The sequence below is a fragment of the Salvelinus namaycush genome, chromosome 15, assembly GCF_016432855.1.
Source record: "Salvelinus namaycush isolate Seneca chromosome 15, SaNama_1.0, whole genome shotgun sequence".
NCBI classification, from domain to species: Eukaryota; Metazoa; Chordata; class Actinopteri; order Salmoniformes; family Salmonidae; genus Salvelinus; species Salvelinus namaycush.
Window position 1 is genome coordinate 31,892,741 of NC_052321.1, and position 23,217 is coordinate 31,915,957.

The following is a 23,217-nucleotide window of genomic DNA, read 5'->3' on the forward strand; positions in this document are numbered from 1 at the left end:
CAGTGAAATATCCTAGTGAGGGGTTTGGAAACCTATTTGAATCAAGCAGACCAGTGATGTGATATTTATATATACACACAAAAAATCCAAGAGTAAAGCTGGGCTACTCGTCATCGAAAGTTGTGGTAGCAACGCCCACGGGTACAGTAGATGGTGATATTTAGGAGACTTAAAGAAGTGGTGTCCAATTGGTAGTTACAGTCTTGTCTCATCACTGCAACTCCCATACGGACTCCAACGCACCCGACTGCAGTGTGCAATTCAGGGTCAGGCTCAATCAAATCAAATGTATTTATATAGCCCTTCTTACATCAGCTGATATATCAAAGTGCTGTACAGAAACCCAGCCTAAAACCCCCAAACAGCAAGTAATGCAGGTGTAGAAGCACGGTGGCTAGGAAAAACTCCCTAGAAAGGCCAAAACCTAGGAAGAAGCCTGGTTCCTCTCTAGGTTATGAGGGTGGCCAGTCCTCTTCTGGCTGTGCCGGGTGGAGATTATAACAGGACATGGCCAAGATGTTCACATGTTCATAAATGACCAGCATGGTCAAATAATAATAATCACAGTAGTTGTCGAGGGTGCAGCAAGTCAGCACCTCAGGAGTAAATGTCAGTTGGCTTTTCATAGCCGATCATTAAGAGTATCTCTACCGCTCCTGCGGTCTCTAGAGAGTTGAAAACAGCAGGTCTGGGACAGGTAGCACGTCCGGTGAACAGGTCAGGGTTCCATAGCCGCAGGCAGAACAGTTGAAACTGGAGAAGCAGCACGGCCAGGTGGACTGGGGACAGCAAGGAGTCATCATGCCAGGTCGTCCTGAGGCATGGTCCTAGGGCTCAGGTCCTCCGAGAGAGAAAGAAAAAGAGAATTAGAGAGTGCATACTTAAATTCACACAGGACACCGGATAAGACAGGAGAAGTACTTCAGTTATAACAAACTGACCCTAGCCCCCCGACACAAACTACTGCAGCATAAATACTGGAGGCTGAGACAGGAGGGGTCAGGAGACACTGTGGCCCCATCCGATGATACCCCCGGAGAGGGCCAAACAGGAAGGATATAACCCCACCCACTTTGCCAAAGCACAGCCCCCACACCACTAGAGGGATATCTTCAACCACCAACTTACCATCCTGAGACATGGCCGAGTATAGCCCACAAAGATCTCCGCCACGGCACAACCCAAGGGGGGGGCGCCAACCCAGACAGGAAGATCACGTCAGTGACTCAACCCACTCAAGTGACGCACCCCTCCTAGGGACGGCATGAAAGAGCACCAGTAAGCCAGTGACTCAGCCCCTGTAATAGGGTTAGAGGTAGAGAGTCCCAGTGGAGAGAGGGGAACCGGCCAGGCAGAGACAGCAAGGGCGGTTCGTTGCTCCAGAGCCTTTCCGTTCACCTTCACACTCCTGGGCCAGACTACACTCAATCATATGACCCACTGAAGAGACGAGTCTTCAGTAAAGACTTAAAAGTTGAGACCGAGTCTGCGTCTCTCACATGGGTAGGCAGACCATTCCATAAAAATGGAGATCTATAGGAGAAAGCCCTGCCTCCAGCTGTTTGCTTAGAAATTCTAGGGACAATTAGGAGGCCTGCGTCTTGTGACCATAGCATACGTGTAGGTATGTACGGCAGGACCAACTCGGAAAGATAGGTAGGAGCAAGCCCATGTAACGCTTTGTAGGTTAACAGTAAAACCTTGAAATCAGCCCTTGCCTTAACAGGAAGCCAGTGTAGGGAGGCTAGCACTGGAGTAATATGATCACATTTTTTGGTTCTAGTCAGGATTCTAGCAGCCGTATTTAGCACTAACTGAAGTTTATTTAGTGCTTTATCTGGGTAGCTGGAAAGTAGAGCATTGCAGTAGTCTAACCTAGAAGTAACAAAAGCATGGATTAATTTTTCTGCATCATTTTTGGACAGAAAATTTCAGATTTTTGCAATGTTACGTAGATGGAAAAAAGCTGTCCTTGAAACAGTCTTGATATGTTCGTCAAAAGAGAGATCAGGGTCCAGAGTAACGCCGAGGTCCTTCACAGTTTTATTTGAGACGACTTTACAACCATCAAGATTAATTGTCAGATTTAACAGAAGATCTCTTTGTTTCTTGGGACCTAGAACAAGCATCTCTGTTTTGTCCGAGTTTAAAAGTAGAACGTTTTCAGCCATCCACTTCCTTATATCTGAAACACAGGCTTCTAGCGAGGGCAATTTTGGGGCTTCACCATGTTTCATTGAAATGTACAGCTGTGTGTCATCCGCATAGCAGTGAAAGTTAACATTATGTTTTCGAATGAACCCCAAGAGGTAAAATATATAGTGAAAACAATAGTGGTCCTAAAACGGAACCTTGAGGAACACCGAACTGTACAGTTGATTTGTCAGAGGACAAACCATTCACAGAGACAAACATATCTTTCCGACAGATAAGATCTAAACCAGGCCAGAACTTGTCCGTGTAGACCAATTTCGGTTTCCAATCTCTCCAAAAGAATGTGGTGATCGATGGTATCGAAGGCAGCACTAAGGTCTAGTAGCACGAGGACAGATGCAGAGCCTCGGTCTGACGCCATTAAAAGGTAATTTACCACCTTCACAAGTGCAGTCTCAGTGCTATGATGGGGTCTAAAACCAGACTGAAGCATTTCGTATACATTGTTTGTCTTCAGGAAGGCAGTGAGTTGCTGCGTAACAGCTTTTTCTAAAATTTTTGAGAGGAATGGAAGATTCGATATAGGCCGATAGTTTTTTATATTTTCTGGGTCAAGGTTTGGCTTTTTCAAGAGAGGCTTTATTACTGCCACTTTTAGTGAGTTTGGTACACATCCGGTGGATAGAGAGCCGTTTATTATGTTCAACATAGGAGGGCCAAGCACATGAAGCAGCTCTTTAAGTAGTTTAGTTGGAATAGGGTCCAGTATGCAGCTTGAAGGTTTAGAGGCCATGATTATTTTCATCATTGTGTCAAGAGATATACTACTAAAACACTTGTGTCTCTCTTGATCCTAGGTCCTGGCAGAGTTGTGCAGACTCAGGACAGCTGAGCTTTGGAGGAATACGCAGATTTAAAGAGGAGTCCGTAATTTGCTTTCTAATGATCATGATCTTTTCCTCAAAGAAGTTCATGAATTTATTACTGCTGAAGTGAAAGCCATCCTCACTTGGGGAATGCAGCTTTTTAGTTAGCTTTGCGACAGTATACATTTTTTGGGGGGGATTGTTCTTATTTTCCTCAATTAAGTTGGAAAAATAGGATGATCGAGCAGCAGTGAGGGCTCTTCGATACTGCACGGTACTGTCTTTCCAAGCTAGTCGGAAGACTTCCAGTTTGGTGTGGCGCCATTTCCGTTCCAATTTTCTGGAAGCTTGCTTCAGAGCTCGGGTATTTTCTGTATACCAGGGAGCTAGTTTCTTATGACAAATGTTTTTAGGGGTGCAACTGCATCTAGGGTATTGTGCAAGGTTAAATTGAGTTCCTCAGTTAGGTGGTTAACTGATTTTTGTCCTCTGACGTCCTTGGGTAGGCAGGAGTCTGGAAGGGCATCAAGGAATCTTTGTGTTGTCTGAGAATTTATAGCACGACTTTTGATGGTCCTTGGTTGGGGTCTGAGCAGATTATTTGTTGCGATTGCAAATGTAATAAAACGGTGGTCCGATAGTCCAGGATTTTTAGGAAAAACATTAAGATCTACAACATTTATTCCATGGGACAAAACTAGGTCCAGAGTATCAATGTGGGCAGTCAAATGTTTGACCCCACCCACTTTTTTTTATTTTCCCCCCCCATCTGAGGTTTGAGTCACACACGTTGAATACAAACGTATTTCATTTTTGAAGATCGTAAGAAATATTAAAGTGGTACCAGCAGATGTGTTAACACTTTGTTTCATGCTATATTTGATACAAGCTACTGATATGGTTGCTGTGAAAAGACTTAATTCATGTACTGTTAAAATTGTATTGATAAATGTTATAAATTTAATTATATTTCATTGAGCATATATACTGTTACTACCTATCCTGATTTATGCCATTAACTTTCCAAATGAGAATGGAGACAGACACCGTTTTCACCGCCTTTTTCAATCTTTCAACCTCTTCTTCAGACCTTAGTGAGTGAATGACATCCACTCAATATGAACATATATTCAGGTCAGTCTGGCTACAGTGAAACAAGTGATTTTAAGGATGCAAATTATAATTTTTTTAAATAATGTTCAAGACTTACAGCATGGGAAAGTTCTGCAGGAGAACGAGGCACCACCGTCGCCTAATTTTCTGCATGTTTCCTTTGAAAAAGAAAATCACAATCAGATGAGTATCCCAAAAAAACATCCACTAGTGATGAGAATTTCATAATCTATACATACCTCAGTGAAATCACACTGTGCTTCCATTGCAATGTACAGAGTGTACTGTAAGTTAAGAAAGAGTAGGTTGTTAAGTTTGATAGTTATGATTCCTTCCAGGAATATATTTCAGGATGTAGAAGACATTCTCCCCCCCCCGCCCCCCCCCAAGAAGTCACATCAGCATCCAGCTCTGCAGGAGCGTGATGTATGAATTGTGTATGTAGTGTAAAAAATGTAGGAAATAGGTCCCAAAAATAATAAACAAGAAAAAGTATGAGCAATAACAATAGTGTGCTTTGCAAGCTGCAAGCACAGAAATAATAACTTTTCATATGTTGTAACAGAAAATATGACTTATATAATATACTGAATAGCCAGCATCTTACCATCAAAACAAACACCCCACAGTTGTTTGAGAAACCGTGCTTTGGTAGGCCCTGTGGTGAGAACAAGGTACACTTTTCAATAAAGGAATGACAATCAAATGGTACACTTCAGTGGAATAATTTAAAGGAATATCTAACCTGATCCAAGCTGTTTCTGTGAAAGTAAAGAAAAAGTACAATTCAACAGCTTTTTATACTCCAGCATGCATAACAGTTTGAACACAGTTGGAACTGAATTAGCCCAAGTATTTTTCACAACATGTATGGGTGTTTCTGGACCAGAAAATGTATTTGACTGCAAACACACCATTTCTAACATCAATGCACTCACATGCCTAAAACCTTTCCTTGAACATAATTTCAAAGCAATGTGTATGCTTTCTTCATAAATGTGTTTTGAAGTTTTTCTTATTTTACTTTCCATGCAGCTGGGACCAGCTGATTTCATGATTGTAAACTCAGAAAAAAAAGAAATGTCCCTTTTTCAGGACCCGGTCTTTAAAGAATTCGTAAAAATCCAAATAACTTCACAGATCTTCATTGTAAAGGGTTTATACACTGTTTCCCATGCTTGTTCAATGAACCATAAACAATTAATGAACATGCACCTGTGGAACGGTCATTAAGACACTAACAGCTTACAGACGGTAGGCAATTGTCACGCCCTGACCTTAGTTATCTTCGTTTTCTTTATTATTTTGGTTAGGTCAGGGTGTGACGAGGGTGGTATGTGTGTTTTGTCTTGTCTAGGGTATGTCTAGGTGTGTGTGTGTAATCTAGGCATTATGTAGGTCTATGGTGGCCTAGATTGGTTCCCAATCAGAGGCAGCTGTTTATCGTTGTCTCTGATTGGGGATCCTATTTAGGTTGCCATTTTGGTTTGTGGGTTATTGTCTATATGAAGTTGCATGTCTGCACTCATTGTTTGTAGCGGTAGTGGTGTATTTTGTTAGTTTGTTTAGTGTTCAGTCGTCTTCTATTAAAAATATGTATTCACATCACTACGATGTTCGTGACAGCAATTAAGGTCACAGTTATGAAAACTTAGGACAATAAAAGAGGCCTTTCTACTGACTCACCAAAAGAAAACACCAAAAGAAAGATGCCCAGGGTCCCTGCGTGAACGTGCCTTAGGAATGCTGCAAGGAGGCATGAGGACAGCAGATGTGGCCAGGGCAATAATTGCAACGTCCGTACTGTGAGACGCCTAAGACAGAGCTACAGGGAGACAGGAAGGACAGCTGATCGTCCACAGTGGTAGACCACGTGTAACACCTGCACAGGATCGGTACATCCGAACATCACACCTGCGGGACAGGTACAGGATGGCAACAACTGCCTGAGTTACACCAGGAACGCACAATCCCTCCATCAGTGCTCAGACTGTCCGCAATAGGCTGAGAGAGGCTGGACTGAGGGCTTGTAGGCCTGTTGTAAGGCAGGTACTCACCAGACATCACTGGCAACAACGTCGCCTATGGGCACAAACCCACCGTCGCTGGACCAGACAGGACAGGCAAAAAGTGCTCTTCATTGACGAGTCGCGGTTGTGTCTCACCAGGGGTGATGGTCGGATTTGCGTTTATCGTCGAAGGAATAAGCGTTACACTGAGGCCTGTACTCTGGAGCGAGATCGATTTGGAGGTGGAGGGTCCGTCATGGTCTGGGGCGGTGTGTCACAGCATCATCGGACTGAGCTTGTCGTCATTGCAGGAAATCTCAACACTGTGCGTTACAGGGAAGACATCCTTCTCCCTCATGTGGTACCCTTCCTGCAGGCTCATCCTGACATGACCCTCCAGCATGACAATGCCACCAGCCATACTGCTCGTTCTGTGCCTAATTTCCTGCAAGACAGGAATGTCAGTGTTCTGCCATGGCCAGTGAAGAGCCCGAATCTCAATCCCATTGAGCATGTCTGGGACCTGTTGGATCAGAGGGTGAGGGCTAGGGCCATTCCCCCCAGAAATGTCCGGTACTTGCAGGTGCCTTGGTGGAAGAGTGGGGTAACATCTCACAGCAAGAACTTGCAAATCTGGTTCAGTCCACGAGGAGGAGATGCACTGCAGTACTTAATGCAGCTGGTGGCCACACCACATACTAACTGTTACTTTTAACCCCGTCCCTTTGTTCAGGGACACATTATTCAATTTCTGTTAGTCACATGTCTGTGGAACTTGTTCAGTTTGTGTCAGTTGTTGAATCGTGTTATGTTCCTACAAATATTTACACGTTAAGTTTGCTGAAAATAAACGCAGTTGACAGTGAGAGGACATTTCTTTTTTTGCTGCGTTTGTATACTACTCGTAGACTCCCTGTGTGTAACTAAGGGAATGGCATCAACAATACACATTTAGAGCCAGCCAAACACAACAAGGCATACATTGAACACAGAAAAACCAACGATCAAATCGATTACATAACTGTACATGTAAACCTAGGCTTACTTAACATCTGTGCGGTAGTTGGTCATATAAAATTATACCACCGCACTGGTATAACATGAATATTACAAAGTACATTATGCATAATGACAGTCTCACTTACTTCCATGGTTTCTATTTTTATCCATGTAGGTTAGATTAAGATTCGCTTTCGTTGACGTTAATACCTTCGACATTTACCTAAATTTGGGTGATCTTGGTGAGGTTCGGGTTAAACACGTTTGACTCCGCCCACATTGAGCTCGGCCCAGACGTTTTACTCCGCTCACATTGAGCCCGGCCCAGACGTTTCACTCTGCCCACATTGAGCCCGGCCCAGACGTTTTACTCCGCCCACATTGAGCCCGGCCCAGACGTTTCACTCTGCCCACATTGAGCCCGGCCCAGACGTTTTACCCCGCTCACATTGAGCCCGGCCCAGACGTTTCACTCTGCCCACATTGAGTCCGGCCCAGACGTTTGACTCTGCCACATTTAGCCCGGCCCAGACGTTTCACTCTGCCCACATTGAGCCCGGCCCAGACGTTTTACCCCGCTCACATTGAGCCCGGCCCAGACGTTTCACTCTGCCCACATTGAGTCCGGCCCAGACGTTTGACTCTGCCACATTTAGCCCGGCCCAGACGTTTCACTCTGCCCACATTGAGTCCGGCCCAGACGTTTCACTCTGCCCACATTGAGCCCGGCCCAGACGTTTCACTCTGCCCACATTGAGCCCGGCCCATACGTTTTACTCTGCCCACATTGAGCCCGGCCCATACGTTTTACTCTGCCCACATTGAGTCAAGTCTACACACTGAACTACACACCGAACTAGTGTCTACACACTGCCTCTGCCTCGAACTACACACTGCCTCTCAACCAAGCCGCACTTGGCTGCCACGTCATCTCTTGCCCCGTCACTGCATAAACAGAAAAGATGGCCGCCTCCGTCCGGGAAAAGCAGGCAGGTCTGTCAATGGTTTCAGTCATATATTTTTGCTGAACATAGGTTGTCGAATTGTTGATTCACATTGTAACACCGACTATTTTCTCTGACCATAGCCTGTTGAATAAAATACGAACTTCCACGATGGCCACCAGCCATCTTCACGAGAAAATCAATGCTAAGCTAACTTATTAGCTAGCTAACGTAAACGCGTTACAATAATATTATAAAGCAGCAACAAGTCGGATGGCTAACTTACTACTACTCTTGACTTCACTAGACACTTTGATGTGGTTGTCATGTCAAGGAACAGGAATGCCACGCAGTGAATGACTGACAGATATAACTGACTGACAGATATAACAAGTTAGCTATATCGACTGCAGTATCGTTCCTTTGGATGAGTGGCTAACGCTAGCTAACTAGCTATTTCACTCATCAAACAATTTCACTCGTTGATTGGCAGAAATGGTATGGCAAAGTCCCAGTTCCCCCAGTCCTGTGCCATGTTTAGTATGGCAAAAGTGGTGGTTGTGCCATATTTCCAATTTACATCATCTTAAACATTGGCCAAGCATGACTTTATACTGTATTCTTCTGTGTCCCCAGCTGCATTGAAGCGCATGCTGAATTTCAACACTTCTCCGTTGAAAAACACTGCTGCCGAGCCGGTATGGAAGGTACTGATCTATGACAGGTTTGGCCAGGACATAATCTCCCCTCTACTGGCGGTCAAAGAACTACGGGACATGGGAATCACTTTGCACTTGTGAGTAACTCACAATTTGACATCGCTGTTAATAATCTATTAATCCCCTTCACAAAAGGTAAATGTAGAGAACTAAAGTCATGATGCACCAGACAAATAATTAATGAGGCTGTAAAGAGTTTGAATTTGAGTAATGTAACCCATCAACTGTTCAGTATCTATTGAAAATTAAGGATCTACCAGTGCAGTATATTTCAAAGGACAACAACAGTTTTGAGAGAAGTTAAATTGCAAATAAGTCCACAAACACAGCATTGACTTGGTGTCAATCAATGGACACCGTCATCTAGAAAGGTCTTCAATGTATTTGATCATTCTCTATAGGTTGCTTCATTCAGACAGAGATCCCATCCCGGATGTGCCAGCCATCTATTTTGTTATGCCGACAGAGGAGAACATTGACCGGATATGCCAAGTAAGCATCCCTCACTCAGAATATCAACATTACATCATCAGATATGATTAAACTCAGGATAGGTCTAGATATGATAAGAAAAACTGTATTGGGCCACTGAGCCTATACATTTGGTGGCCTTGGCCAGATACAATTATTTGTTGTCCAAACATTACATCCCAGACATGTAGGGCCTCCCGGGTGGGGCAGTGGTCTAGGGCACTGCATCGCAGTGCTAGCCAGAGTCTCTGGGTTCGCGCCCAGGCTCTGTCGCAGCCGGCCGCAACCGGGAGGTCCGTGGGGCGACGCACAATTGGCATAGCGTCGTCCGGGTTAGGGAGGGTTTGGCCGGTAGGGATATCCTTGTCTCAGTATGTAAAAATGTAATAAAAATGTATGCACTCTACTGTAAGTCGCTCTGGATAAGAGCGTCTGCTAAATGACTAAAATGTAAAAAAATGTATGTAACATCCTACTAGTCAGTATATTGTTACATTCCATTGTTTTGTTTATTTTTCTCAGGACCTTCGTAACCAGCTATATGAGTCATACTATTTGAACTTCATCTCAGCCATATCCAGAAGTAAACTAGAGGATATTGCTAGTGCAGCTCTCTCAGCCAACGCTGTCACCCAGGTTACCAAGGTGAGTCCACCACACACTAGTTCACCTCTCTTCCAGGCTGTCTCTCAAATGGTACCCTATTCCCTATATAGTGCACTACTTTTTTTTCCTGTAGGGCTCTGGTCAAAAGTAGTACATTATGTAGGGGATAGGGTGCCATTTGTGACTCCGTCCTAGCCATTTTCTAAAACACATCACATTACAGGGTATTGAACAGCCTTGTAACAGTAAGGTATTTTTTGCTTTCGTAGGTGTTTGATCAGTATTTGAATTTCATCACACTCGAAGATGATATGTTTATCCTCTGTAATCAAAATAAAGAGCTCATCTCCTACCATGGTAAGTTCATTGGATTCAGAAACTGTGCTAGATTGCACTTTGCCATTTTCATCAGATCTTATTCATGATTAGCTGGCAGGATTGTATTTGACTTCCTGTTTTCTTATTCCCTTTTGATTAGCGATTAACAAACCGGACATCATGGACACAGAGATGGAGGCCATCATGGATACGATTGTAGACAGCCTTTTCTGCTTCTTTGTCACTCTGGGTGGGTCTTTCAACAGAATATTATTAGTGCCACAATACTATTGAGACTCCTTGAGAGAACACTGCTTTAGTATTTCAAAATACTGTAAGATTGTTTCATTTACTCAGGTGGTTCATGGTTGTACCAGTTTCTCCCTGCTAGATGGCAGCATCACTTTTGTTATTACTCACCTGAATCGAAGCGATACCAAAATCATATTTCCTAGAGAGGAACACTTTTTGAAAGTAAAGGCCAATGGTGAAAGTGTGACTATATGATGCATTGAGCAAAGTAAACCCACTGCATCCCTAACTTGCAGGTTGTATACGATTCTCAGTTTTATCCTCATGTGATTCACAGCACATCCTCATATTCTCTATAGACACGCTCTGCTAAAGTCGTCAATGCTCTCTATTGGCAGTTAACAGATCCGTTTTGTTTTCTTAGGTGCTGTCCCCATAATCCGCTGTCCAAGAGGGAATGCTGCGGAGATGGTCGCGGTGGTGAGCATCATCCTTCCTCATTTATAACTCTCTGAATTCTCCTCAGCCGCTGTCAAGGGACACAGTCTGTCAGTCTAAATACACTTTGTATTATGTCTTGGCAGTGCAGACAGGGCTGGGAGAGTAGTACCCATCCCCAGTGGGTACAGTGAAAGAGGAAATTAGTAATTTGAGGACGACATCCAAGTCCACCCACCTCCAAAATCCCACTGTTTGCAGACAGTATTTGCAGGTAGATTCTTGATGTGGGGAGGAATGCTGATGCAGTCAGTGTGGAAGCTGATCCTCCAAGAGAATTAATGGATGGATGCAGTGTTTCTCCTCCAGTTACACAGCACTGCTCTTTGTTCCCTATACTGCACTGCTGTGTTGTGGTGAGGGTCTCTAAGCTCTCAGTGAAACGCTGCAAGACTGTGTGCTAAGCGTATATCCGGTTAAGAAGATGTAAGGCGTCTTACCTAGCTGCATAAGAGGCAAAACTATCTAACCCAGTTTCTCTGTTTGTTGCAGAAACTTGACAAGAAGCTGAGGGAGAACCTGCGAGACGCCAGAAACAGCCTATTCACTGGAGACAATATGGGGGCCGGCCAGTTCAGGTGGGTCAGGGTGCAGACTGGTACACTGGGTATGAACCATAAAGAGAGCAGACTAGATGTAGACATTAATATCATGATTCTGTACTGTACCACGAAAGGCCTACTCCATTCCCTAAGACAAACACATAAAATGGCTTCCCACACACACACACACACTGTGCTACACAATGTCTTTGTCTAACTTTGAAGTGGAAATGTGCTATTCTGCTTTTCTCCTCTCCTCTGCTCTCCAGACTCACTGAGTGGTTAGCTAGGCCTTCGATGAAGTGAAAACAGTCATGCTTCCTCTGGGAAGCTCTAAGCAGGATCTATTTCAAGTTTTCTTTTGTTTCAGCTTTGGTGGAGCAGAGAGAGAGCCTAGCCAGTGGGGAACTCTGGGTACATTTATCATCTTCTCGTTTCATCTCGCTCTCTCTCTCTCTCTTCAGCTTCCAGAGACCCCTATTTGTTCTCGCTGACCGCAACCTGGATCTTGCCACCCCTCTCCACCACACATGGACCTACCAGGCCCTCATCCACGATGTGCTGGTAAGACTAACAGGAAGCCAGGGAATCAGGGAGAGAGAGAGAGGAGCAAATCTGTCTGTCATACTCCCACCACTCTGTTATGATGGACTTAACAGACACATCATACACTATGACAAAAACTAAGGGCTTACCCATGAGAAACGTCCACTCTATAGTCTTGAGTAATTTATGGTGAGTGGTGTTGTTGGGTGTATGGTATTTTGCGCTCTGTGTAGGATGAACTATGACTATGCACGACTCAGTAGTGTGAATTGGGATTTATACAGTTGAAGTCGGAAGTTTACATCGACCTTAGACAAATACATTTAAACTCAGTTATTCACAATTCATGACATTTAATTCGAGTAAAAAATCCCTGTCTTAGGTCAGTTAGGATCACCACTTTATTTTAAGAATGTGAAATGTCAGAATAATAGTAGAGAGAATGATTTATTTCAGCTTTTATTTCTTTCATCACATTCCCAGTGGGTCAGAAGTTTACATACACTAAATTAGTATTTGCTAGCATTGCCTTTAAATTGTTTAACTTGGGTCATACGTTTTGGGTAGCCTTCCACAAACTTCCCACAATAAGTTGGGTCAATTTTGGCCCATTCCTCCTGACAGAGCTGGTGTAACCGAGTCAGGTTTGTAGGCCTCCTTGCTCGAACACACTTTTTTCAGTTCTGCCCACAAATTTTCTATAGGATTGAGGTCAGGGCTTTATGATGGCCACCTCAATACCTTGACTTTGTTGTCCTTAAGCCATTTTGCCACAACTTTGGAAGTATGCTTGGGGTCATTGTCCATTTGGAAGACCCATTTGCGACCAAGCTTTAACTTCCTGACTGATGTCTTGAGATGTTGCTTCAATATATCCACATAATTTTCTATTTTGTGAAGTGCACCAGTCCCTCCTGCAGCAAAGCCGCCTCACAAAATGATGCTGCCACCCCCGTGCTTCACGGTTGGGATGGGGTTCTTCGGCTTGCAAGCCTCCCCCTTTTTCATCCAAACATAACGACAGTCATTATGGCCAAACAGTTTTTATTTTTGTTTCATCAGACCAGAGGACATTTCTCCAAAAAGTACGATCTTTGTTCCCATGTGCAGTTGCAAACCGTAGTCTGGCTTTTTTATGGCGGTTTTGGAGCAGTGGCTTCTTCCTTGCTGAACGGCCTTTCAGGTTATGTCGATATAGGACTCGTTTTACTGTTGATATAGATACTTTTGTACCTGTTTCCTCCAGCATCTTCACAAGGTCCTTTGCTGTTGTTCTAGGATTGATTTGCACTTTTCGCACCAAAGTACGTTCATCTCTAGGAGACAGAACGCGTCTCCTTCCTGAGTGGTATGACGGCTTCGGGGTTCCATGGTGTTTATACTTGCGTACTGTTGTTTGTACAGATGAATGTGGTACCTTCAGGCGTTTGGAAATTGCTCCCAAGGATGAACCAGACTTGTGGAGGTCTACACATTTTTTTCTGAGGTCTTGGCTGATTTCTTTTGATTTTCCCATGATGTCAAGCAAAGAGGCACTGAGTTTGAAGGTAGGCCTTGAAATACATCCACAGCTACACCACTAATTGACTCAAATGATGTCAATTAGCCTATCAGAAGCTTCTAAAGCCATGACATCATTTTCTGGAATTTTCCAAGCTGTTTAAAGGCACAGTCAACTTAGTGAATGTAAACTTCTGACTCTGAATTATTAACTTCTGAATTATAAGTGAAATAATCTGTCTGTAAACAATTGTTGGAAAAATTACTTGTGTCATGCACAAAGTAGATGTCCTAACCGACTTGCCAAAACTATAGTTTGTAAACAAGAAATTTGTGGAGTGGTTGAAAAACGAGTTTTAATGACTCCAACCTAAGTGTATGTAAACTTCAACTGTATATATATATATATATATATATATATATATATATATATATATATATATATATAATAAGGTGTGTGATTTTCAAGGTAGCGCTACTGCAATGACCTTGTGTGTAAGATTAAGAATAGATTAAATGCTGTGGTATGTGCTCAGTGCGTTGACCTGTGCCAGAAGTCATAAATATTTGTGAGGAACCATTTTCCAGCATCCCTGCCTTAAAATGATTTCTGGTGTAAAATGTACGATCCCGTCTCCTCTCTTAGTTTTCAGCATCACGAGTCCTTTGTTTTAACCTCAATATATATTTATGACAACGGTTGTTATTTTGAATGTAAGTATTATGATGATGTAAGTAGATATCAGTGTTTATCCCAGAGGTATCTATGGACCAGTCTTTTTTTCCGATGATGTAAGCAGAAATATGACCAGACTACACATCCAATAGGATCTCTGCCAGACGCCAACCACCATCCCAACACTGAAAAAAATAATCACTCAGAAATGACTCTATTTGCAGGAAAAATACTATCCGTAGTAGAAATGATTTTGCTGTGTGTGTGACACTAATGTATTTCTGTGTGTGTGTGAGTGTCCTAGGACTTCCACCTGAACAGGGTCAGTATGGACGAGTCTGTGGGGTCAGAAGCTTCCCCTTCCGGAGCCAGACCCAAGAAGAAAAATAAGAAGAGTTATGACCTCACAGCCGCAGACAAATTCTGGCAGAAACACAAGGGCAGGTTAGGAACTCACTTGTGGTGATTACTGATTCAGCGGGTAGCATGTGGCCGAGGCTTTATAACTAGGTAGCAACAGTATATTCCAAGCTTTGCTTGTTAGAAACTCCATTCCATTGGCTAAAGTGTGATTTAAACTACTGATTTAGAAGGTAGTCTGCGTTTGGTGCTTTATAACTCAATAGGAACAGTATATTTCAAACCATTTTTAGAGTTCTGCTTTATAACGCAGTAGCAACAGTATATTTCAATCTTTGCTGTCGTGAAGTTCTTCTTGGCTGAGGGCTTGTTTTGACTCTTCCAGCCCGTTCCCGGAGGTGGCTGAGTCTGTACAGGAGGAGTTAGACACGTACCGAGCCCAGGAGGACGAGGTCAAACGCCTCAAGAGCATCATGGTAAGAAGGGCGGTTTTCTAGAGCTGTTCAATGAAGTAGTCTCACTGAAAACCTGTAGTCTGAAGTAGTCTCACTCACACCTGCAAATTCCCCACTAAAATAAGACTTTTGATCTTCTCCAGGGGTTGGAGGGTGAGGATGAGGGAGCCATTAGTAGTATTAGTATGTCAGACAACACCGCAAAACTTACCTCAGCTGTCAGGTGAGCATCATTCTAGAATTTTCCTTTTATTTGAACTAGGCTAGTCAATTAAGAACAGATTCTTATTTACAATAACGGGCTACCCGTATATGTAAATATACAGTATTTCTGTATTATTATTTATTCCTTGCTACGCTGTTATTGACTGTGCTCAGTCTGTACCAAAACTGTTCTGTGTTTCCTCTACTAGCTCCCTACCAGAGCTTCTGGAGAAGAAGAGGCTGATTGACCTCCACACTAACGTAGCCACCGCCGTTCTGGATCACATTAAGGTTAGTATTAAACCCGGTCATGGCCTGTCAATGTGTTTTCCATGTGTAGATAGAGGGGGTTCTCTCTGTGTCCATAGTGCGCTGCATCCCATTAACACTTGTTTCAGATATTAAACATGTATGGAAGACTGCTGTGCAGTCCGTGTGAGCTCTAACATCTCAGAGCACTCACTATAAAGTTGTTACTGAATCTGCCAGTAAAGGACTGCTGAAACATCCTCTTGACGTGGACTAAGTTAAGTGTACCTATTAAGCCCACATACACATTAATCCCACTTCCATTTTTGGTGTAGCAATGCAGTGCCTTAGACCGCTGCACCACTCGGGGAGCCCTTCATTTGATCATTTTAACAAAAATATCGAAAATTCCTTATAGGTACTCTTTCCCTAATGTGTAACTTCTGTGACCCATCCAGAGCCGTAAACTGGACGTGTACTTTGAGTACGAGGAGAAGCTGATGAGCAAATCCACCCTGGAAAAGTCTTTACTGGACATCATCAGTGACCCTGACGGTAGATGTGCCTCTGTGCTTATCTTTGCCAGAAATAACATAAATCATACATGTGCTATCTCGTGTACTTTGTCAAGGGTCGGAAATACCTGAGGTGCCTGTTGATGTAAGGTTTGTTAAACAACTTTGTTTTTGTCTTTGTGACAGCGGGAACACCAGAGGACAAGATGAGACTGTTTCTGATTTTCTACATCACAGCCCTGCAACCCCCTTCAGAGGTGAGGCCTGTCCCCCACTTAACCCTTACCCTATCAAACACATGCATACTGGACTTAACCCTGTCCCTATCAAAAACATACTAGACTCAAATCACACATTCTCTCACCATCAAACACATGCCAAACTAGACTCAATCACCGGTCAGAGAGGAGCCACAAGATACAGGCCCCTTTTGTCAGGGAACTCTGTTGATCTGTCTGATTCACTACGGTCATATGCAGTATCATGTCCAATGGATCCAAAAACGGCACAATAGCAACCTCAATGGAGACACTTTGTGGTCTCACTGGATGTGGTAGTCTTAGTAACAGCACAATATACAATATAAAAAACCTTGGCCCTGGCTTGCGTTTCATTGTTTAGAACACCAAACATCAATTCTCAAATCATTTTTTCGCATGATATTCAAACCAGCTTTTCTTCTTACAACATTCAAAAGCTTTATTGTTCGATATGACACGTTAGAGCAGGTTCCAGGAACATCGATACCCTTTGAAGCCGAGGCCAAATGTCGTTACTCCAGAAGTCCAATAATGCTAGCTTGTTCTGTTCTGAGCATCGCAAGGCCCTCTGTATAGGAGGACACCCAGCTCTCCACTATGACTGTGGGTTCTACGTCTGCTTTCTTCAGAGAGGTGGCGCAGCTCAGGGACTAGCCTCTTAGGGACCCTGCTAAGACTTGGAAGACCCTAATACTGGCTCTGCTTCAAGCCCTGTCATCACCACCTCAGTAACCACAGTTCACCACAGAGGAGTGAAGTCAAGTCCCTCCAGCCGCCAGCTCCAAAGGGCTGGGAGGATGCCAGGGGCCGTATTCACAAAGTCTCTGAGTAGGAGCACGGATCGAGGATCAGTTCTCTGCTCGTCCATATAATCGTTTTCATTATCATCTAAAAGACAAGACGGATCCTAGATCAGCACTCCTGCTCTGAGGAGCATTAATATGGGCCCAGGTTTCTGGCTGCGGCTGCAGGCTGGGATCAGCGTTAGGATCAGGCTGTCCTGGAGCATCATGTTGATCAATGGTCTTCCTAATAGCCCTTCTCCTCTGAGATGCCATTCTGTTTTCCCGGCCTGACAGCTGAAGTCAAGCAGGAAATCTTTTTCCACCGCCAACGTCTTGTGGTATTCCTCCTTTCATCTCTGTCCCCCCCTTAACCTGAACCCGTCCGGGGCCGATTATTACCATGGGATTACCCTCTCCTTTCTGGTCCGTTCTCCAGTTGGTCCAGTATGTACATTTTTAAGGTTATTTGTTTTCCCAGGATGCTGTGGTGTAACATCAGTTTAGTTACATTAAAAAGTACTTGTCTCTGCCACCGTAATGTACTGATGATACCACCATACACATGTCACACTCTGTTTTAGGATGACTAGGTTTTTATTTCTTCAAGCTTTTTTAAGTCCCTGGTCGGTAAATTCCCTACTAATACTCGAATCCCTGCTCAATCACTTGTATGTTTTACCTTGGTGAAAACATGCATGTTGTTATCTTACTGGGGTTTTTCTGTGTTTCAGAGTGATCTGGACCAATACAAGAAGGCTCTTCTAGAAACTGGCTGCGACCTGTCCTCTCTCAACTACATCAAGCAGTGGAAGTAAGACATTACAAGCAAGCTTGCATTTTCATCATATAATGCTTCATACATGCAGAACCAAACAGATAATAAAACACATTGTTTTGGGTTCTTTCAAGGAGCTTATTATGAATCATTTGTTTTGCCAGGGCTTTCACAAAGATTGCTGCCACACCATCTAACTATGGGAACAGCGGTGTGAAACCTATGGGGTAAGAAAGAGAGAGCTAGGGAATAGGGTGCCATTTGGGACATTGCAGAGTTTCCCTTGTTTCAGGGGTCCCATAGACCTAACCCCCGTGCTGACCCTGTCCTCCTCCTGTCTCTCTATCCCACAGCCTCTTCTCTAGAGTGATGAACTCTGGCTCCCAGTTTGTCATGGAGGGGGTGAAACACCTGGTGCTTAAACAGCATGTGAGTAGCTTTACACACACACACACACACACACACACACACACACACACACACACAATTATGCACAGAAACACACATGATGAGTGATACTGAATGTCTCTTAATAGACAGATGAGAGGAGCAGTCTCATCATGATACTGTCTGTATATGTGTTTTCAAAATGTCCAGATGTCCCTTGGCTTTGATGGGAAGGTTTTGCCTGGAGACATGTATGATAATATCTCACGCGGCTGCTCGTTGGAGTCAGTCTGTAGTGATTAATTACCTGGTGAGAAAGAACAGAGTATTTCAAGTGTTTTTCTTTCAGAACCTGCCAGTCACGCGTATCCTGGACAACCTGATGGAGATGAAGTCCAATCCGGTGAGTCTCCTCTCTTCTCTTCTCTCCTCCCCCTCTACTGTGGACATTCCTCTATGTTTCTGCTTTGTTGCACCATCATATTCAGGAGGGAAGCATGCTGATGAATACAGTGGCAACAAGATGAACAACCTGATGGGGGTCTCATGTCTGCAGTCGGAGACTTCTCCAATCATGCCCCCTTCTGATTAGATTACTTCTGAATATGTGGGGGGAAACTAGTCACCACAAATTGTGAAGACGTGACTAGATTTTTTAAATAAAGGCAGCAACTGTAGCTAAGCTACTTTGTAAAATGTCAAATAGCTGTCTGCAGTCGTGTACATACAGTATCAGTCAAAAGTTTGGACACACCGAAACATTCCAGGGTTTTTCTTTATTTTTACTATTTTCTACATTGTAGAATAATAGTGAAGACATCAAAACTATGAAATAACACATATGGAATCATGTAGTAACCAAAAAACGGTTAAACAAATCAAAATATATTTGAGATTCTTCAAAGTAGCCACCCTTTGCCTTGATGACAGCTTTGCACACTCTTGGCATTCTCTCAACCAGCTTCATAAGGTCGTCACCTGGAATGCATTAGCTACAGTTGCTGCCTTTATTAAAAAATCTAGTCCGTCTTCACAATATGTGAAAAATAATGTATAACCCTTGAATGAGTAGGTGTGTCCAAACTTTTGACTGGTACTGTACCTGCGGATTACCTAGTGTTTAAGTCAAGTCAGTCAGTCATGTGCATAACAATATAGAAATGCCAGGAAGCTTCTGCTACAGCAGACATAGGGGCATGCGTCCCAGATGGCACCCTATTCCCTATAGTGTACTCCTTTTGACCAAATCAAATTGTATTGGTCACATACACATATTTAGCAGATGTTATTGCGGGTGTAGCGGAAATGCTTGTGTTCCTGGCTCCAACAGTGCAGTAATATCTAACAATACACAACATATCTAACAATTCACAACAAAGCCCTATTGGCCCTGGTCAAAAGTAGTGCACTAAATAGGTTGCCATTTAGGATGCATCCCTAGTCTCTCTCCTCTCTTCCCAATGGACCGAATGCATCTCCCTCTATCTGGCAGAGCCGTGGCCCACTCACATTCTTCACCAGAAGAGAAAATACTTTGCAGTCAGGCTGGTGAAAGAGGAGCTCCCTGTCTCTCTGAACTGACTAGATGCTCCAGATTTTTGTGCTATCGTCTTTCCCCACACAGGAGAGAGGCAGTTCAGCAGAGGGCTTCTGATATCAAACCTGAACACACTGCTAAACCTGCCTGGGAGAGGAATGGCATTGTGTTCACACAGAAGAACCACCGATAGATTACACCTGTCCAAGAGGGCCATCGGATGCGGGACAGGGGTGGGGAGAGGAGGATGGAGGCTGTTGAATTTGGACTGATGTGCCCCTCTCCTTCTCGGCTCACCGAACAAGAAGCGCTTTGTACAGTGCACTGTAATTCCAGTAGCTGAGAAAATGATAATATTGTTATGTCCAATTCAGTGTTTGGAGAGGTGGGGATAGGGGTTGGGGGGCATCTAAAGCCAGTAACAGAATCCTGTAATCCCTGCTCCCTCCTGGCTGTAGAGACACAGTATGAGTGCCAAATGGTACCCTATTCCCTATAAAGCGCACTACTTTTAAGTAGAGCCCTACAGGCACTTTGAAGGGAATAGGGTGCCACCTGGGACGCTGACACAAGATGGAACGGAGCTAATGGAAATTGAAAAGCGTTTGTTCATATTATCATTCCCCAAATGTTTATGGACCTGTGAGAGATCGTAATCACAAAGGGACTAAGTTGATGTAACGCCTCTATAGATGTAGCAGCTGATCCAGGGAAAATTAGACACGGACCACAGAGGGGAATAGGGGACCTCCCTCAAGTCTGGTGGCCTACACTAACAAGTGTAGTGTTGAGTGCACAGAGGATGGCTTGTGAATGATTTTCAGTGGACCTTCCCTCTGCTTCAGGGTAAGCTGGTAAGGAGCTGAGAGCGAGATGAGGGAGTGTAGAGAGAGCTTCTGGGTTAGCTGTAACCTAATCTCCACGTTCAGTGTGCGCCTGTCCTCCCAGAGAGGATTGAGAGTCCACAGTGCTGCCCATGTGCTCTATTGCAGCCCCTGCAGACAGCTAGCAGCTAGGGTTTCGCACAACCGTGGAGCCCCCAGAGCAGATCAGGCCAGGCCACCCTCACAGAGCTGTTTTTAATCACTGGGGCGGCATCCCAAATGGCACCCTACTCCCTACATAGTGCACAACTTTTGACCAGGGCCCATACGGCACTGGTCAAAAGTAGTGCACTATATAGGGAATAGGATGCCATTTGGGACGCAGACCAGACTAAAGACTTGGTTCTGGGTTTAAGGAGGATGTATGAGAGAGGGAGGAAACTCCACTGATCCTATGTAAGACTAGTTCTGGTAAATGTGACGTTTCTGTTGAAATCATGCAGGTGTTCTCTGAATCTGAATTCTGCCTGATCTGATCGCACTTGAGTCAATAGGTTGACTTTGTCTCACAGGACCGATGCTTATGCAGGAGTTGCTTTTAATAAGAGGAACTGGGTGACCTTGAGCAATGGGGGGGATTTTGGTGTTTCTAGAATTGTCAGAAAATGGTCTCTCTCTTGTTGTTCATGTGATGTATACGTTTGTTGGTGTATTGCTGATGTGTTTCTGATCTGCAGGAGACGGATGACTACAGATACTTTGATCCCAAGATGCTGCGCGGCAGTGAGAGGTACGACTTCAACAGCTCCAAGGATAGCAGTTAAGGCCTCTAAATAGTCATGTGCATTTTCTGTCCGTAAGATCTGTGTCTAAACACTCCTGTTCTCCCAACAGCTCAACCCCAAGGAACAAGAACCCGTTTCAAGAGGTGAGTCCTGCCATGGTCAGCAGACAGACGCACAAACAGGGCCTCCACTAAATCCAGTAACTGCTGTGTGTTGTCCTGGTGCCTGTCTTGGACTCAATGTATGACGGGGGGGGGGGGGGGGGGGGCACACTACTCTGTGTATATTATGTACATGAACCTAGCAGCCTCAACCTGTCAGTGAGATCTCGCCTTCTGTTTCAGGCTATCGTCTTTGTGGTCGGAGGAGGAAACTACATAGAATATCAAAACCTGGTGGACTACACAAAGGTAAACTATCACTCCAAATTGTTTTCGTTTTTCGTTTTTTTTTAATGGATGTTTTATTAAAATGTCTACATGTCACATTGTGACAAAAGTTTCCATTGTATTTTGTGAAACCTCTTCATGTTTTCAGTAGAGTTCTTTTGAACAACGTGTATTTTGTGGCATCCTTTTAGGCAAAGCCAGGGAAGAGGGTGCTGTACGGATGCAGTGAGCTCTTCAATGCAGGGCAGTTCATCAAACAGGTAGGAGGACCACCAGCCTTTGTGTGCGTCCCAAATGGCACCCTATTACCAATATAGTGCACTACTACCCTATGTGGCCCTGGTCAAAAGTAGTGCACTGAATAGGGAAACTGCATTGTTGGTTAAGGGCTTGTAAGTAAGCATTTCACGGTAAGGTCTACTACACCTGTTGTATTTGGCGCATGTGACAAATAAAATTTGTCAAGGGTACCATTTGGGAAGCAGGCTTTTTGTTGAGTAATATCAATAATTTAAGCCTGACTCATAATATGGAATGATGACACCCATATTGTGGGTTTGTGTTAAATCACCTACACTGCTAAGTTGATCGTAGATTTCTGGTAGTGAGATGTGGTTTTTATTGTTTCTCCGTGTTTGTCTCCACAGCTATCCTCACTCGGCCAAAAGTAAAAGCAAGAAAACATATGAACACTTTCTTTTCTTCGATTCCATTTCTCCTAAATACTCACAACTGCAATCAAAACCTCTCTAATCATTGATGATCGTTTTAAGTTCCTCTAGATCCTGTCTCTCTCTCTCTCTCTCTCTCTCTCTCTCGCTCTCTCTCTCGCTCTCTCTCTCTCTCTCTCTCTCTCTCTCTCTCTCTCTCTCTCTCTCTCTGATATTCCATGTGTTTTATAATGTGTACCATACTTACATTGTTTGTTTAAAGGCCCATTCCAGTCAAAAACATGATTTCCTGTGTTTTATATTTCCATACTATGAGGTTGGGGAAAATATTGCAAAAAATCTGATAATGCCTTTTTAGTGTAAGAGCTTTTTGAAAAGACCACCTGAAATGATTGCCTGTTTTGTTGGGATGGAGTTTTGGCCTGCCTGGTGAGATCACCAGGTGGTAAATTAGTTCACAGATGAAAGAGTTCCAAACCTCTCTGTCAATAACAGATAGTTTTCAGTTTTCCCCTCCTCACTCAGACCACTCCGACAGTCCTACCAAAATTCTTGTTTGAGAAATTGCTCTTGCTAAGAAGCTATTTTTGTTACTTTTTGACCATTTTAATTGAAAACAATCGCAGTAAGGTACTTAATTGTTACCCAGAAATGATTTGATATTGATATAAAAACATCTGCATTGGGCCTTTAACTAATTTGCTTTGCACTCTCAACAAATAAAGTTGAATAGTCTTACTCAACACGGTTGCTGTGTAGTGTATCTAGTGTATCAACCAGAGTTTTCCAACTTGTCCTTTGTTTAATC

General features: G+C 43.7%; 1 protein-coding gene and 1 long non-coding RNA gene across 2 annotated transcripts; one reads left to right on the top strand and one right to left on the bottom strand.

Annotated features, from left to right (window-relative positions):
* Window positions 1-802: 802 nt before the first annotated feature.
* LOC120060436 lies at window positions 803-8,134 on the bottom strand. The gene is made up of 5 exons (XR_005478225.1): window positions 7,365-8,134; window positions 4,741-4,791; window positions 4,373-4,417; window positions 4,231-4,291; window positions 803-841 (listed from the first exon to the last, which is right to left on the bottom strand). It is a non-coding gene; the product is annotated as an uncharacterized LOC120060436 (long non-coding RNA).
* Window positions 8,000-23,152, top strand: scfd1 (sec1 family domain containing 1). Its single transcript, XM_039009753.1, has 24 exons — window positions 8,000-8,134; window positions 8,722-8,881; window positions 9,206-9,296; window positions 9,798-9,920; window positions 10,151-10,238; window positions 10,360-10,449; window positions 10,876-10,931; window positions 11,442-11,527; window positions 11,956-12,055; window positions 14,518-14,657; window positions 14,959-15,049; window positions 15,172-15,251; window positions 15,442-15,523; window positions 15,940-16,036; window positions 16,183-16,253; window positions 17,773-17,852; window positions 17,981-18,043; window positions 18,170-18,245; window positions 18,553-18,606; window positions 21,302-21,354; window positions 21,459-21,492; window positions 21,694-21,759; window positions 21,930-21,998; window positions 22,386-23,152. Exons 1-24 carry the CDS (start codon window positions 8,104-8,106, stop codon window positions 22,407-22,409), a joined length of 1,905 nt encoding a protein of 634 aa, XP_038865681.1. The 5' UTR covers window positions 8,000-8,103; the 3' UTR covers window positions 22,410-23,152.
* The last annotated feature ends 65 nt before the right edge of the window (window positions 23,153-23,217 follow it).

Excerpts from the sequence above, each read along its gene's own strand:
- scfd1 (XM_039009753.1), top strand. The coding sequence starts at position 8,104 with ATGGCCGCCTCCGTCCGGGAAAAGCAGGCAG. Across the intron at positions 8,135-8,721 it reads CGTCCGGGAAAAGCAGGCAG|CTGCATTGAAGCGCATGCTG; the intron begins GTCTGTCAATGG and ends CTGTGTCCCCAG. Across the intron at positions 15,050-15,171 it reads AACGCCTCAAGAGCATCATG|GGGTTGGAGGGTGAGGATGA; the intron begins GTAAGAAGGGCG and ends GATCTTCTCCAG.